General features: G+C 43.9%; 1 protein-coding gene and 1 pseudogene across 1 annotated transcript in view; one reads left to right on the forward strand and one right to left on the reverse strand.

Moving 5' to 3' along the window:
- Positions 1-14,480, reverse strand: part of LOC147017402 (membrane-bound glycerophospholipid O-acyltransferase 2-like) — a 111,451-nt gene that overhangs the window by 27,344 nt on the left and 69,627 nt on the right. The window contains exons 5-7 of the mRNA XM_085847028.1: positions 5,384-5,439; positions 5,028-5,082; positions 4,640-4,832 (exon numbers count right to left, since the gene is read on the reverse strand). Of these exons, the coding sequence (XP_085703154.1) occupies positions 4,640-4,832; positions 5,028-5,082; positions 5,384-5,439 (304 nt within the window). The remainder of the gene's footprint in view (positions 1-4,639; positions 4,833-5,027; positions 5,083-5,383; positions 5,440-14,480) is intronic.
- LOC147017403 (uncharacterized) lies at positions 9,906-11,907 on the forward strand (annotated as a pseudogene).

A 14,480-nucleotide genomic window follows, 5' to 3' on the forward strand; every position in this document is an offset into this window, starting at 1 on the left:
TTGGCTATGTACAATGCTGATTGACGCTGCATTCTATGGTGATCAATAAAGCCTCCATCTCCAAAACTGTGACTCAACATTGTCTTATTACAGTGCAGAAGGGTGGTGTACAAGACTGCTTCTGTAGTGCTAAACTTCTGAATTTTTTAAATGCTCTTTGAAACCATTATTTTATGAAAATTGAAGAATATGCTGTCAGACCCTGATATTCGCAGGGGGGATACCTTCCTGAAAAATGCCACGAATGCTGAATCTGTGAATGTCGAGGTATTATTTCAATGGGAAAATGGGGGATAGGTTCCCAGTGGTTCGTGATTCATTAGAGAAAATCAAAAATCACGTGACAAAAACCATGAATATGTCCCCCCAAAAACCACAAATCCGTGAAGGCCACAAATGCAGAAGCAGGTCATCTTTTATGAGCCATGAATACGCAGGGTCTGTGAATGTCAGGGTCCGACAGTAGTTGAACACTGCGTGGGGTATCGTGTTCTATGAACGCTCTATTTCTATTTGGTGTACTTTTGTGATCTTAAAGAAAACCTGCTATTTCACCTGCAACCATCCCATTGAATAGCTTTTTGAGAGTGTTGTTGTCTAAGAAAGGCATTTGTACATTGTGGAATGGAAAAGCATCTCATTTATCAAATAATTTGGACTGAAATTTATTACTACCGATATCGATTTGTAATTCTTAAAAAGAAACTGAAGTGCGAGTTTGCTTTTCCTTTTTTGATTCGAGTTATTTTGGGGAGATATGATCATGAAGCTGATCAAATACAACCAGATCATTAATTACCAATAAATCATCAATTAATCCATAGATGTTTCGACACCTTCTCACAGTTGTTAGTTTATTCCTACCCATGTTCTTAACCCAATTAGACTCGTACATGTGCGGGAACAAATTTGCAAAGAAAAGGGGGATCCTGCAATTACTCATCATTGAATCTAAAGGGTATCTACATGGGTATCCCCACTGTCAGCTGGAGTATTTGTTGCCAAATGTAAATAAACTTATTTCGGAGAAATCTAATATATTCTTCAAGTTTATTTTTAAACTTAAAGAAAGTTCATGAATATTGATTTTTTTTGACCAGTTTGATTTTCCTTTATAGACCAGTTTGCTCTTTGAGTCCCCCGGACTCTGTATAGAATTGATTGATGAATTTTGTGTAGACAGTGGCATGAAAACGGGAAAGCAGGGGGGGGGCGAAAAACACCTCAATGGATAGGTTATGAGCTGTAGTTGTGCACCTTGACACTGGTTTTTTGAAAGACATGAAGATGCGAGGAAAAAACGGTATTTTTAATCGCGTTAATATATTATATTGCGAGACGCCAACCATGATGATGCTGCTCAACATCTACTCGCCTAGCGGCAGCACCTACCGCTATGTATCTATTCATGGTGCCACCTGGTGGTCCCAGGAGACTCATATGTTCAAAAGAACATACATACCCTTATATTTTTTGATAGACTTCAATGTATACTTTATTACCTCCTGCAAATGCTTTATCTACTGCTCTGTCCAATGCGGTTACAAGCTCATCATGTGGAATGTTTGTGTATAATATGAAAAATATACCATCAGAGATGGGGAATCCCCCGCCATTGAAAAATAATTGAAATCAGATAAGTGTTTTTCCATTTATTACAAAAAACAATTTTTTCAAGATGGCCGCCCCAGTCGGCCATCATGGATCCAGCCACGCCCAAAATCAATAGGTTTCTTCCTCTTCAGGTGGTACATGTGTGACAAATTTCAAATCGATATGGCAAACAGTTTATGAGTTATCACACTCACAGCTATAAATGTTGACGCCCAGCCAGCCAGCCGGACGGACGGACCGCCCCAGTCGGCCATCTTGGATCCGGCATGCCCAAAATCAATAGGGTTCTTCCTTTTCAGGTGGTACATGTGTGACCCAAATTTCAAATCGATATGGCGAACAGTTTATGAGTTATCGCACTCACAGCTATAAATGTTGACGCCCAGCCAGCCAGCCGGACGGACGGACGGACGACGGACGGACGACCCGGGTGACAACAATATCCCCCTTCCGCCACGGAATAAAAATCAGAAGTTGAAAAACATTTAGCCTTACCATTGTTAATGTTGTACATACTATCAATTACAGGTTTGGAATTATCAACGATCCAGAATTTTTTAACACTAAAATAAAAACCTCAACTCTTTATGGTAGTCTTTTTTAAGCATTTATAAATTCGTTTCATTGCCCCTGTAATACTACCTAACAATGTTTTCAAACTGCATTCTCTACATGGGAGGATGAACCTCATCTTCCAAGGGTTTTTGTGCATTTTTGGGATTCAGTAAATGAATGGTAATTTATGGTGTTTAGCTGGAACTAACAGTCTTCGAGCATTTGATTGATTTACATGGTCTTGTATAAAGTCTATTCTATCTCTTTGAGAGTCCAGTCTGTACAAGCCCAATTTTTACATAAGTGTTTGAATGCAGAATGTTTTGCATACAAATGCAATATTATTATTTGCTTTATCAATTGTAACAATAACATATTGTGTTTGAAGCTGCTTTAAATAATGACGAGTCTCCAGATTGTTTAAAATTGCCTTCGGATTATCGATTCAAACTTTTCTTTTCAAATCAACAACTTTTTACATGTTTCTCTACCTCCTCCAATATAACACTTTGTACTCAGGCTAATCTCATCATCTCATCAGACCAAAGAATCTTTTGCCTCATGCTCTTAGAGTCTTTCAGGTGCCATTTTGCAAACTCCAATCATGCTGCCATGTGCCTTTTCTCAGTAGTGGCTTCTGTCTGGCCCCTCTCCCGTAAAGCCAAGATATGTGAAGTGCTGCAGAGACTGTTGTCCTTCCAGCAGGTTCTCCTCTCTCAGCTAAGTGGTCAATAGGGTCTTGGTCACGTCTCTGACCAAAGTACTTCTTGTCCCGTTGCTCAGTTTGGTCGGACAGCCAGCTCTAGGCAGAGTCTGAGTCATTCCATATTATTTACATTCCCTAATGATGGAGCTCACTGTGCTCTTGGGAACTTTCAACCCTGTAGAAAATGTTTTATGCCCTTCCCCAGATCTATGCCTCCTCACAATTCTATCTCGGAGTTCTATGGATAATTCCTTTGTAAGGTGTTAAGGTGTTAGGTATTAAGTCTCGTTGTAAGGTGTTAAATACAGAGGCAATTATGTTTTGGCCATTATGCTGTATGCATGTGTTATTAATTCTTTCATTCAATCTGTATGGGTAAACAGTTCTTAATTCTTTAATCCAGAAAGTTCTCTCTGCTTATGTAATTGTGCGATTGTTTTATCTTCCATCACATCCTTTTTTCAGCCATGACTGCTCATCTTTTCTACAACTTGAACACTGAAGCTCACATTTTTACAGTGTCCATGTGTAAAGTGACGAGTGAGTAGTGGACAACCAGCTGTGTTATCTGGGTTTCTTGTGCCACTCCTGTGTGCATTCATTCTTACATTACACCTCTGCATTGTTTCAACAACATATTGCATCGCACATTTACTACACGTCAATAAGTAAACTATGTTTGAGGTTTTACTTGTAAATAATCAATTATTGTTTTTTTTTGTTTTTTTTTAATTTGTAGGATCTAGCCATTAATGTACAATAAATTATATTGTTTGTGGCAAATATAGGAAAGGTTTAGCAATTGCAAAAATTGCAAATGGATTTGAATAAGTGTTCCCCATTGGCTAACCAAGAATGGCCGCCTCCTACAGCCAAGTTATTCGAGTTAACTACAGCATTACCCTGTTATTAACCACACACACACACACACACACACACACACACACACACACACACACACACACACACACACACACACACACACACACACACACACACACACACACACACACACACACACACACAGTTTAGGAGATTAATTTTGATAAGATAATTGCAAAAAAATCCTAACCCTTGCCTCCCGCCCCCCCACCCTACATCCCTCACACCCCTCACATCCCCAAACGTACTTGGGTCTCTCACATCCACAAAACAATCCAAGCAGATAGGAAAGCTGGCTTTACAATGATGCAATATGCCCTGATTGCAAGTAATGAGGATGGCAGTTTATAGTTTGAAGAGTATTCAAACCTCAACTGGACAGATCAAAAGTGAGTACGCTACCTCAGAGTTATCCTATCAGCCCTGAAGTAGTGCTTAACATGGCAAAATTAATGGAACACCACCTGTGCACAGCACAAACACAACCTTCATGTCTTAGCAAAGACAGGCAATGTAAGATCTCATTCACATCTGGATAGGACATGGAATGCAGCTGCACTGGTTAAAATATATATTTTTTTGGACACATCTTATAATAAACAGCACCACGAGTGAGAATATTCGTTGACAAAGCTTCCTACGGTCAAGCGGCAGCTGTTTCAGGCGATAATCAAGCATAGTGCCTCCCCAGATGGCCTACATTCACACATATGAGGTCGGTATATGCAGACACTGTTGCCATGCCAACAGTGCTGGGATCCACAAGGAATACCTGTACTGATAACAGAATAGGATCATCAGGAAAGCCAGGACCACACACACTTAACCACATGCCTTGTACCAATCAACCAAAACACCAGGAGTGAGGGCGTTTTGAGTTACCGTGGGCGATGGTTCAGCCCAGACTTTATAGCCGTTAGGCTTGCTGTCAGATTGGCCTTGTGGATTCGCCCATGCCGTACAGCTCCAACCCTCAATGAAGGCCACGTAATCTTTGTAGGAGCAACAAGGCCCGGCCAGTATGGACAGGAAATTGAAGTTGTAGCTCAAATATTGCAATAGGTTTGGTCGCTGCCTGCACACAGAGGGAAAGTTAAATGGAAAGGGATCTGTTGTGCATTGCCAGCGTGCAAAAGGCTGTATGCTTCGAGCAAAGTTTCAATCAATGAAAGTGAAGTTTTACATTTATGGCTGACCAATCAAAAGGAATCCGAATCCTCCTCGAGACACCATGGGAAATCAAAAAATGAATGGTGATAACCAGACGCACCTCACTGCCAATCTCTGCTGATCTTCAGAAAGCTCCTCATTTTTGCGTCCAAGACCTGGGAAGGAAGATGAAACAATAGATATATGATCCATCCGATTTTCTCCCAAGCAGCAAATCAAAAACAACTGAGTTGAGCAAACAAGAACCTTCCCTATGTACATTCATTAGTTTGTTTGTACATCACCACATTGCTTGAAAACACTTTCAATGAATAATGATGAGATATTAGATTGTAGAAAGTTTACACTCACAAGCTAAAATATCAGACAGGAAAGCTACAAAAATAATCAATATGCATTGAACACAGACACACACACAAAGAGAAAAATAATTAAGAAATGAGGCTTCCCACACACCATCATGTACTTCGAATGCAAGGCTGGTAATCTTTTGCGCCATCACCATCATTGGTCTACAGGGAGAAACCGGGAGTAATAAGAGTAAGAGATTCCAAATTGCATTTGAACCGTACACAAAAATGACAGACATAAAAACATGCATCTCCTTTACCCTCATTACTAAAAATACGACAAACTACTTTTTGTGATTCAACTTGATTAACCAGTTTGGTTCATAGGAAAGCAAAACAAGTTAACGCTGACTCGATGCAACTCTGGTGTGGAGAAGCGTGTGAGGATCGAGAAAGCATGAAGTGCAAATGAATTTGAATAATTCGAGACAAAAAGCTAAAATTGCCCAATGGTGGATACTTAGCACATCAAATATGTGTGGAAAAAAAAGGAGGAACTAAAAAGGTAATAACTATCTATATATTACATGTGCAAAGGTGTGGGGGAAGGAGTGATTGCAATTAAATAAATTAATGAATTATCTTACAAGGAACTTCCAACACATTAGGCCAATCAAGCCTATGCAACGTTGCTTGCTTGTCCATGTTCCATGTTTTTTTTAAATGTTCAGCATCAAGCAAGGAAGAAGCATGCACCATTTTAAAAAGTTTTTGGTATCGCTCGGCCGTGGTTCGAACCGCTGACCTCTCAGAGTCGGAGGAGATGCTGTAACCATTATGTCACAGAGTCTGACTAAGTAAAAGGTTTGGAATTTCAGCTCTTCTGTGAGCCTCAAACTCTTCAAAAAAAAAAAAGAAGAAGAATGAGGAATAAAATAAGCAAAGGAGAGAAAAAGAGGGAAGAAGTTTGGATGGCAAATTAGAGGAAGAAGGCAAATATGTGAAGAAAACCATTGGGGGATCAGGAGGGAGAGTAAGTTCTACAGCACACATATCATTGGATAACCTTGTTTCATCCAAAATAAAATTTATAAAAAAATCATACAAAAATTTCTCAAGGTACAGAAATCAAAAGCATTTGTTTCCAATTTGCAGACAAAATAATATCCACATTTGTACTTAAATCCATCAAGTGAAGTAATCACCAATAATAGGAGAGGAGGAGATTGGGACCATACTCTGTGCACAGCGTTGGTGCTGCTTAAGCAGTCTCCTTGGCTACTGGGCACAATTCTGGACGGGTCACCACTCCGACACAGGATACCAGCATGCTGGCACTCATTTTGTCAACCTCAGAAGGATGACAGGCCGAGTTAACCCCACGTGGTATTAATTCAACAGCTGAGCGGGATTATAACTCAGGACCCTCGGATCCAAAGCCTGCCACCCTAACCATTAAGCCAACACCAGGCATACAATCACCAATAATGATCTTTACAAAGTATTCTTTTCAATTACACTTTGAAACGAAAATGTTGTGCAGGAAATGTATTGATGATCGATTGATTGATTGGCAGCTTTAAAACCATCACGCACACTTAAATGTTTTTTTTTTCAACTGTGCTTTGCTTTCCATTTGGACATGTAAAGCCTAGCTCCTTGTAATATAACCTAAATCGATTATAAAACTACCCATAACATTAAGAAATACATGACACTGACAAACTCTTTGGGATTGGCAGGATAATGTCGAGTTAGGCATACTGGCTTTAAGCTGTCTAGCCTGGGTTGAAATGTTCACCCAGCTACCAAATGTCACCCTGGTGCTTCATGTGCAGGGAGATTCATCAATGTGTGTGCCGTCCATCGGGTGGACGTCAAAACTGGAGGACGGGTCTGCCGAAACTGCTTGTTAGTGGACATCAAAATCTCACGGTGTCTTATGAAAAGGGGAGACAACTTATCACTGGCATCCTGAACAAATTACAAATTCCTGCTACCTTCAATCAAACGAGTCAGTTCGTAAAAGACTTGGGCTAAAACCCTTTAATTAAAAGGGCCAAAATACAAATGTGTTGCTCTCAGTTCTAATCCATTGACTGCTTCATATAAACCAATGTTCTACTCATATACAGGGTGGCCTGAAAGTTGCTTTACCGCTGCAAAACTCCACAAACGATACACTAGATGTTTAAGAGGACTTGATGACAATTTCAGTGGTGCAAGCAAGGAGAATGATGGAGCGCATCCAGATACGATTGAATAATTATTATAAGTACTGCACAATATAACCTTTGCATTAAAATAGTTTAACAACAAATGCTTTTACTGGGGAGAGGGTAAAGTGACTTTTAGGCCACCCTGTATAATGGATGTACTTCTTCTCTTTTATCCCTCACTTCTCCCGTCTATGAAACCACTTTCCAGAAGCTGTTCCGTCTCGTGCTTCCCTCCAGGGCTTCAAGCAAGCAGTGCACTGTCATCTATTGTCATCCGTAATTCTGACCCATGATCTTTATGACCCCCATTAACATTTCCCAAACCAACCATCTTACTTGCTGGTTTGAATGTTTCCTCCCCTTCTCTTTTCCTGTTCATTTATTCCCTTAGTATTTGTCCCACTCAGTTATATCTTGCTCTTCCATGAGCCTCGTTCCTGTAAAGGAAGGAAAATAATAAAAAAAACACAACTCTTTTGTGACCCTCAAATCTGGACCAATTAAATAAGGTGTGTGCATATACAGTATGTGTGTATGCATGTGCAGGGAAAAGAAAGCATTCAATAATATTCATTGTATTCCATGGAGCCATCACAAAGCAACACCGAGGGCACCAACGATTCCATGACTCGTGAAAAATAAAAGAGTACACCCAGACCCCGACAATCGCGGTTGATAATTTGCGACATGCTCCTCCATTCACGGTGATTTTTTTTTCACGAGACGCGAGCATAAAACAGTTCTAAAACATATCTTCCACGAGCCACGCGCAGAGCAGCTGGATGTATGCATAGCATAATACTGTACGTACGCAAAAAACATTTTCCACGAGCTGCAAACATGACTTGCTTCCTGAACGTGTATTGTAGCTTCGTGGAATATACAGTTTCACTTGGGTTCATCTCAAGATGAGCCATTCTATGTTTTTTAATTTTTCTTTATCATCATTTTGCAATGTTATGTGTGTTGTGTTTGTTTAATAGAAAATTGAAACGGTACGTGAGGTTGTTGTTATTGTTTTCGTTTCACAGAATGGTACAATATGGTTAAGGGACTTAAAAATGCATTCTTCAATAAATTGTAAACGGTACCTGGTGTTGTCATTTTTTTTATTTGGAAGCATCTTTAATGAAACTGTAATCATGCATTCATGGTCAAAAAACATTTTTCAAAATTAAAAACTTTTCCCTTTGAATCAGGAGCCGCTGTGAACCGAAAATGTTATCCCCTTCGTCTCCGTTGTAACAATAACAAAACACTCATGAATTTTACCCCGACACTCACGGATTTTCATCTATTTCCACAGCATTTTCACGAGATTTTCCCCGGGTCGGAAAATCCCCTGAACTTATCCCCCCCATTTCCCATTGAAGCAATGCCCCCACATTCACGGTTTCAACATTCGCGGGTTTTCCCGGAACGTCGATGTCCTGGTGTATATGTGTGTATATATACATATATACATATATACATATTGTGAGAAAAACCATGTTCTCACCAAATTTAGTGTCCCACCCACCACGTCACGTGACCTTTTTGAGGCTCCGAGGGATTGGTTGGCGAGTCAGACGTGGTGGACGGACGCGTGAGAGCTGGGGCGCCATTGCTGGCAACAGACGTGGCTCTAAGATCGCGAGTGGAAAAATATATCGAGCGCTCCAAATCGCATCTTTTAAAAGCGATTTTCAAGTGCTTTTCAAGACTCTCGACAGCACAGTCACGCTGATCGTTGATAGCTCCGTCTAAAAGGATTGAGTTAAATCGGGACGAGTGTGATCGTTATTCCCGGCTATCGTCGAGCGGAGCTGTGAGTTGTCAACCTGTTTTTGGAACTCTATTGTTGCCAAGAGTTCTGGCAGGTTTTTTGTGCTGTGTATTCAATTCTGTTACCAGCCATTTTTGAGATCGAGCCAATAAAATATCGTGCCTACCCCAAGAGGCTGATTTGAAACACAGTGGTGTGTTTAGTTGTTCTCTTTGTCCACACGTGGACTGCTTGAAGCTCGGACATAACGTCAGTATTCCGTGCTGGAAGATATTAACAGACGGGATCGCGCCAAATGGGCGGCTCGTCCGGGATTCATTCAAGTAAGAGACATTCGAACTGAGACAGAAATTCCACAGTGGGCTGCCATCTTCCTTCATCTGATCATCGGTCCCTCACCAGCAGACGCCATCTTGGAGGAACCTTCTCACCAGCGGACACCATCTTGGAGGAACTTTCTCACCAGCGGACGCCATCTTGGAGGGATTTTCTCACCATAGGACGCTATCTTGTGTTTACGCCGGTCATCGGCCAACAATCAAAAAAAAAAAAAACGTGAGCTATTTGTACGTTGCATTTTCTCATTGGCAATTTGATGTGCGGTGGTGATATTGGGTATTTTGTGTCGTATTTCCCCAACAGAGCGTTGTGTGCGAATTACGTGCATCACCCCAATATCGTTTGCCTCCCCTGTGTGAATTGCCCTGTCCCATGTGGTGAAAGATATTGCTGAAATATTTCGACCCAGCCTCCTTTTAGACTTAGTGTTTTGTGCCCTTGTCGTATGATAACTCGTAGCCAAACCATGTCGGCTGGAGACGTGAGAGATCAACCTGATCATGTTGACAGTCACATGGGTGTCGATGTGAGCGACGCAATCAGCCTTGACCCGGTCACTGAACCCGATATGTTAGGGAGCGATCCCATCATGACTAAATGCATGCGTTCGACCTTCTGGTCCGGGCTGACCCCGGTTCAACAACTCGACATGTATAACAGGGAGAGTGACAGGGCAGAGGCTGAGCGACTCAGGAAGCATGACGCAGAGATAGCTGCAAGAACAGCGGCAGAGGCTGAGCGACTCAGGGCAGAGGCTGAGCAACTCAGGGAGCATGACGCAGAGATAGCTGAAAGAGCAGCGGCAGAGGATGAGCGACTCAGGCAGCATGACGCAGAGATAGCTGAAAGAGCAGCGGCAGAGGCTGAACGCGTCAGAGAGCATGAGTGGCGAATGTTGATTGAATGACAGCGGGCAGATGTGTCTGCTGCACCAGTCCCGGTAATTGTTCATGTTCGTTTGCCGGACTGGACGGGAGACACGAGGCCAGAAACGTATCTGGAGATGGCGGAGAAGTTGTTGACTTCCGGTGGCATTGATGAGAGCTTGTGGGTCGGCCATCTTGTTTGCCATCTATCTGAAAAGGCGAGGGACGTGTATGCGAGGATGGCAACCGAGGACGTAAACGAATACTGGAAGTTGAAGGCCGAGATTTTGAACGCCTATGTGGTCTCCCCGTGTATTTATCGGCGTATATTTTTGAGTTGGACTCGTCAGTCCAGTCAAAGCTATGAGGAACATTCACGGGTCTTGTTGGAACAGCTGCAGAGATCGTTCTAAGGGAGCAGCGTTGAGTTACCTCCTGCGGTTGCGGAACTCCTGGTGCGTTACCGTATCGATCAACAGCTTCTGCCGGACTTAGCGTTGTTTCTTGTTGATAAAGACACTGTTTCCTTGTCAGACTGCGTCAAGCTTATTGATAAACATGTTTTGGCGTGCAAAATGTTGCAAGCCACGCAGTCGCGTCGTAAGACGGAGGATTCTGCGGTCAAGACCGCCCCCCCCCCCATCTGCTGGATCGAGGGGAAGGGTTCCCCGATGCCCTCCACTGGTGGCGGTCGCGAGCTGCAGGCCAGGGCACGGCCCTGGTGCGATTTCTGCAAATGCGTGGGGCACGGTGGAGACCGCTGTTTCTCTAACCCAGCTAGTCCAGCCGAGCGAGACAACACGGCTGTTAAATCGGAGGAAGGTCAGTGGAGGTCATCAACTGGGCCCTCGAGCATGATGGTGGCATCGGTGACAGAGGTCACTGCCACCGAGGCTAAGTCCATTCATCCTCTGTATCAGGATTATTCAGGGACAGCCTTAGTGGGTGGCCCCGATTCGGTGGCGAAGTTTAAGGCCCAATACCTTCGGGATACTGGGGCGACGCTGTGTGTTCTTCGGGCGGGGGTGGTTCCGGCCTCCCAGATGCATTGTACCGGCGAGTATGTTGTCCTTCGGGGCATTAACCAGGTTCCTGGTTGGTATCCCCTTGCTCTCATTGAGGTCCGGAGTGACATTTTTACGGGTCTGATGACCTGTGCGGTGGTACCCTACTACCCGGTACCGGGGTATCCTTGCTGATTGGCAATGTATCCTTTCTGATACCCTACTACCCGGTATCCTTGCTGATTGGCAATGATGCAATGGCCAGGGAGGAGTTATTGACTCTAACCTGTGGGGTGGTCACTAGATCCCAGAGCAAACAGGTAGAGAGAGTGGCGGAGTCAGACATATCTTCACTCTGGCCCGAGGAGCCTCGCGCCTCGACTCCAGCCTCCGATGGTGATGTTGCTTCGACTGAAGTCCACCCGAGCCTCCAGTCAGGCCAACCTCAGGAGCCGGGCTCCTCAGGGAGCGTTCCCGTCTGAGACACGGGGACTCCAGCTACTTGTTCGCCGGTCGGCGAATCCGGTGAGGAGGATCAGTCCTCCGAGGCAGTTAGCAACCCCAGTTCTGTGCCTGAGGTCTCTCCTGCATTGTCTGCGGTAACCAGTCTAGTGGAGGATCAGCACTTCGATCCCACCCTTGCCACCCTCTGGGAAAAGGGAGAAGACTCCGGGTCTGGACGAACAGGCTACTATGTGAATGGTGCAGGTGTGCTGATGCCTAAATATTCCCCCAAGAACATGTCCTCCACCCAGACGTGGAGGGTACGACACCGAGTTGTCGTACCGGGGAGGCATCGTCAGTCAGTTATGCAATTGGCCCATGACAATATTTCCTCGGGTCATGTCGGAGCGGCCAAGATCTAAGCCAAGGTCCAGGATCAGTTCATATGGCCCGCCATGTCGCGAGACATCAAGCGCAATTGCTCGCTGTCTATATTGGCCATGGACCCATCACCATCTACCGCGACCACCACCCGCTCGGTTGGCTCAGCCAAGCCAAAACCTCCAACCAGCGTATTCTGCGCTGGGCGCTTCTCCTCTCAGAATACGACCTCACAGTCAAACACGTGAAAGGAGTGGAGAACAGACTAGCTGACCTCCTTAGTCGCCATCGAGTAGACAAGGAGCACCTAAGTTTAAGTTAAGCCCACAGGCAGAGAGGGAATACCGGTTTGGGGTCCTTTGTTCCTCCCGAAGGAGCCTTGCTCCTCGGTCCGTTTTCGCTCCTGCAAACGCTTTCCCCAACTTAAGTTTAGTTCCCTTTGTCTCTCTATTGTGGTGCGGGCAATGGGTAAATATGGTGGGGTAGATATTAATGCGGTGTAGTGTGTTTAATATTGTGTTGTGGATGAACATTGTTTATTGCACAAGATTGTTAACGATCACTGCCATCATATTGCCCTGTGATTTGCAACTAGTACAATAACTGGTTTCAAAATGCCGTCTATCCGACGGGTTTTATTTTAGGTGGGGAGGACTGTGAGAAAAACCATGTTCTCACCAAATTTAGTGTCCCACCCATCATGTCACTTTTTGAGGCTCCGAGGGATTGGTTGGCGAGTCGGACGTGGTGGACGGACGCGTGAGAGCTGGGGCGCCATTGCTGGCAACAGACGTGGCTCTAAGATCCCGAATGGAAAAATATATCGAGCGCTCCAAATCGCATGTTTTAAAAGCGATTTTCAAGTGATTTTCAAGACTCTCGACAAGCAGTCGCGCTGATCGTTGATAACTCCGTCTAAAAGGATTGAGTTAAATCAGGACGAGTGTGATCGTTATTCCCGGCTATCGTCAAGCGGAGCTGTGAGTTGTCAACCTGTTTTTGGAACTCTATTGTTGCCAAGAGTTCTGGCAGGTTTTTTGTGCTGTGTAATCCATTCTGTTACCAGCCATTTTTGAGATCGAGCCAATAAAATATCGTGCCTACCCCGAGAGGCCGATTTGAAACACAGCGGTGTGTTTAGTTGTTCTCTTTGTCCACACGTGGACTGCTTGAAGCTCGGACATAACGTCAGTATTCCGTGCTGGAAGATATTAACAGACGGGATCGCGACAATATATACATATATATATATATATATATATATATATATATATATATATATATATATATATATATATATATATATATATATATATATATATATATATATATCTTCTTCTTCTTCTTTCGGGTGCTTCCATTCGGGGTCACCACAGCGGATCATCCGTATGATCCGCATAGTGATTTGGCACATGTTTTACGCCGGATGCCCTTCCTGACGTAACCCTGGTCGCCTCTTACGACACAGGGATATGGTACACCTATTTTAACTGGGGTATACACCGGCCCAGTAGACTGGTACTCATTTCGCCGACCTCGGAAGGATGACAGGCTGAGTCAACCCCCTGGTGTATTAATTCAGTGGCCCAACGGGGCTTGAACTCAGGACCTTTTGGATCCCAAGCCGCTGCCCTAACCACTGCGCCAACACCAGGCTAATATATATACATATATATATATATATATATATATATATATATATATATATGTATATACTTCTTCTTCTTCTTCTTTCGGCTGCTCCCGTTAGGGGTCGCCACAGCGGATCAACAGTCTCCATTTCGTTCTATCCTCCACATCTTCCATTGACACTCCAACCACACGCATGTCCGCCCTCACTTCATCCATGAACCTCTTCTTTGGCCTTCCTCTTCTCCTCCTGCCTGGCGGCTCCATCTTCAACATCCTTCTCCCGATATACTCCGCTTCCCTCCTGTGCACATGTCCAAACCATCTCAATCTCGCCTATGTCACTTTGTCTCCAAACCATCCTACCTGCGCAGTCCCTCTCATATACTCATTCCTTATCCTGTCCATCCTCGTCACTCCCAACGAGAATCGCAGCATCTTTAACTCTGCCACCTCCAGCTCCGCTTCCTGTCTTTTTGTTCGCACCACTGCCTCCAAACCATACAACATAGCTGGTCTCACTACAGTCTTATATACTTTCCCCTTAACTCTTGCAGCTACCCTTCTGTCACAAATCACTCCTGCAACTCTTCTCCACCCACTCCATCCTGCCTGC

Source organism: Eptatretus burgeri, chromosome 11, assembly GCF_056783735.1.
Source record: "Eptatretus burgeri isolate ZD-2024b chromosome 11, Ebu_testis_v1, whole genome shotgun sequence".
NCBI lineage: Eukaryota > Metazoa > Chordata > Myxini > Myxiniformes > Myxinidae > Eptatretus > Eptatretus burgeri.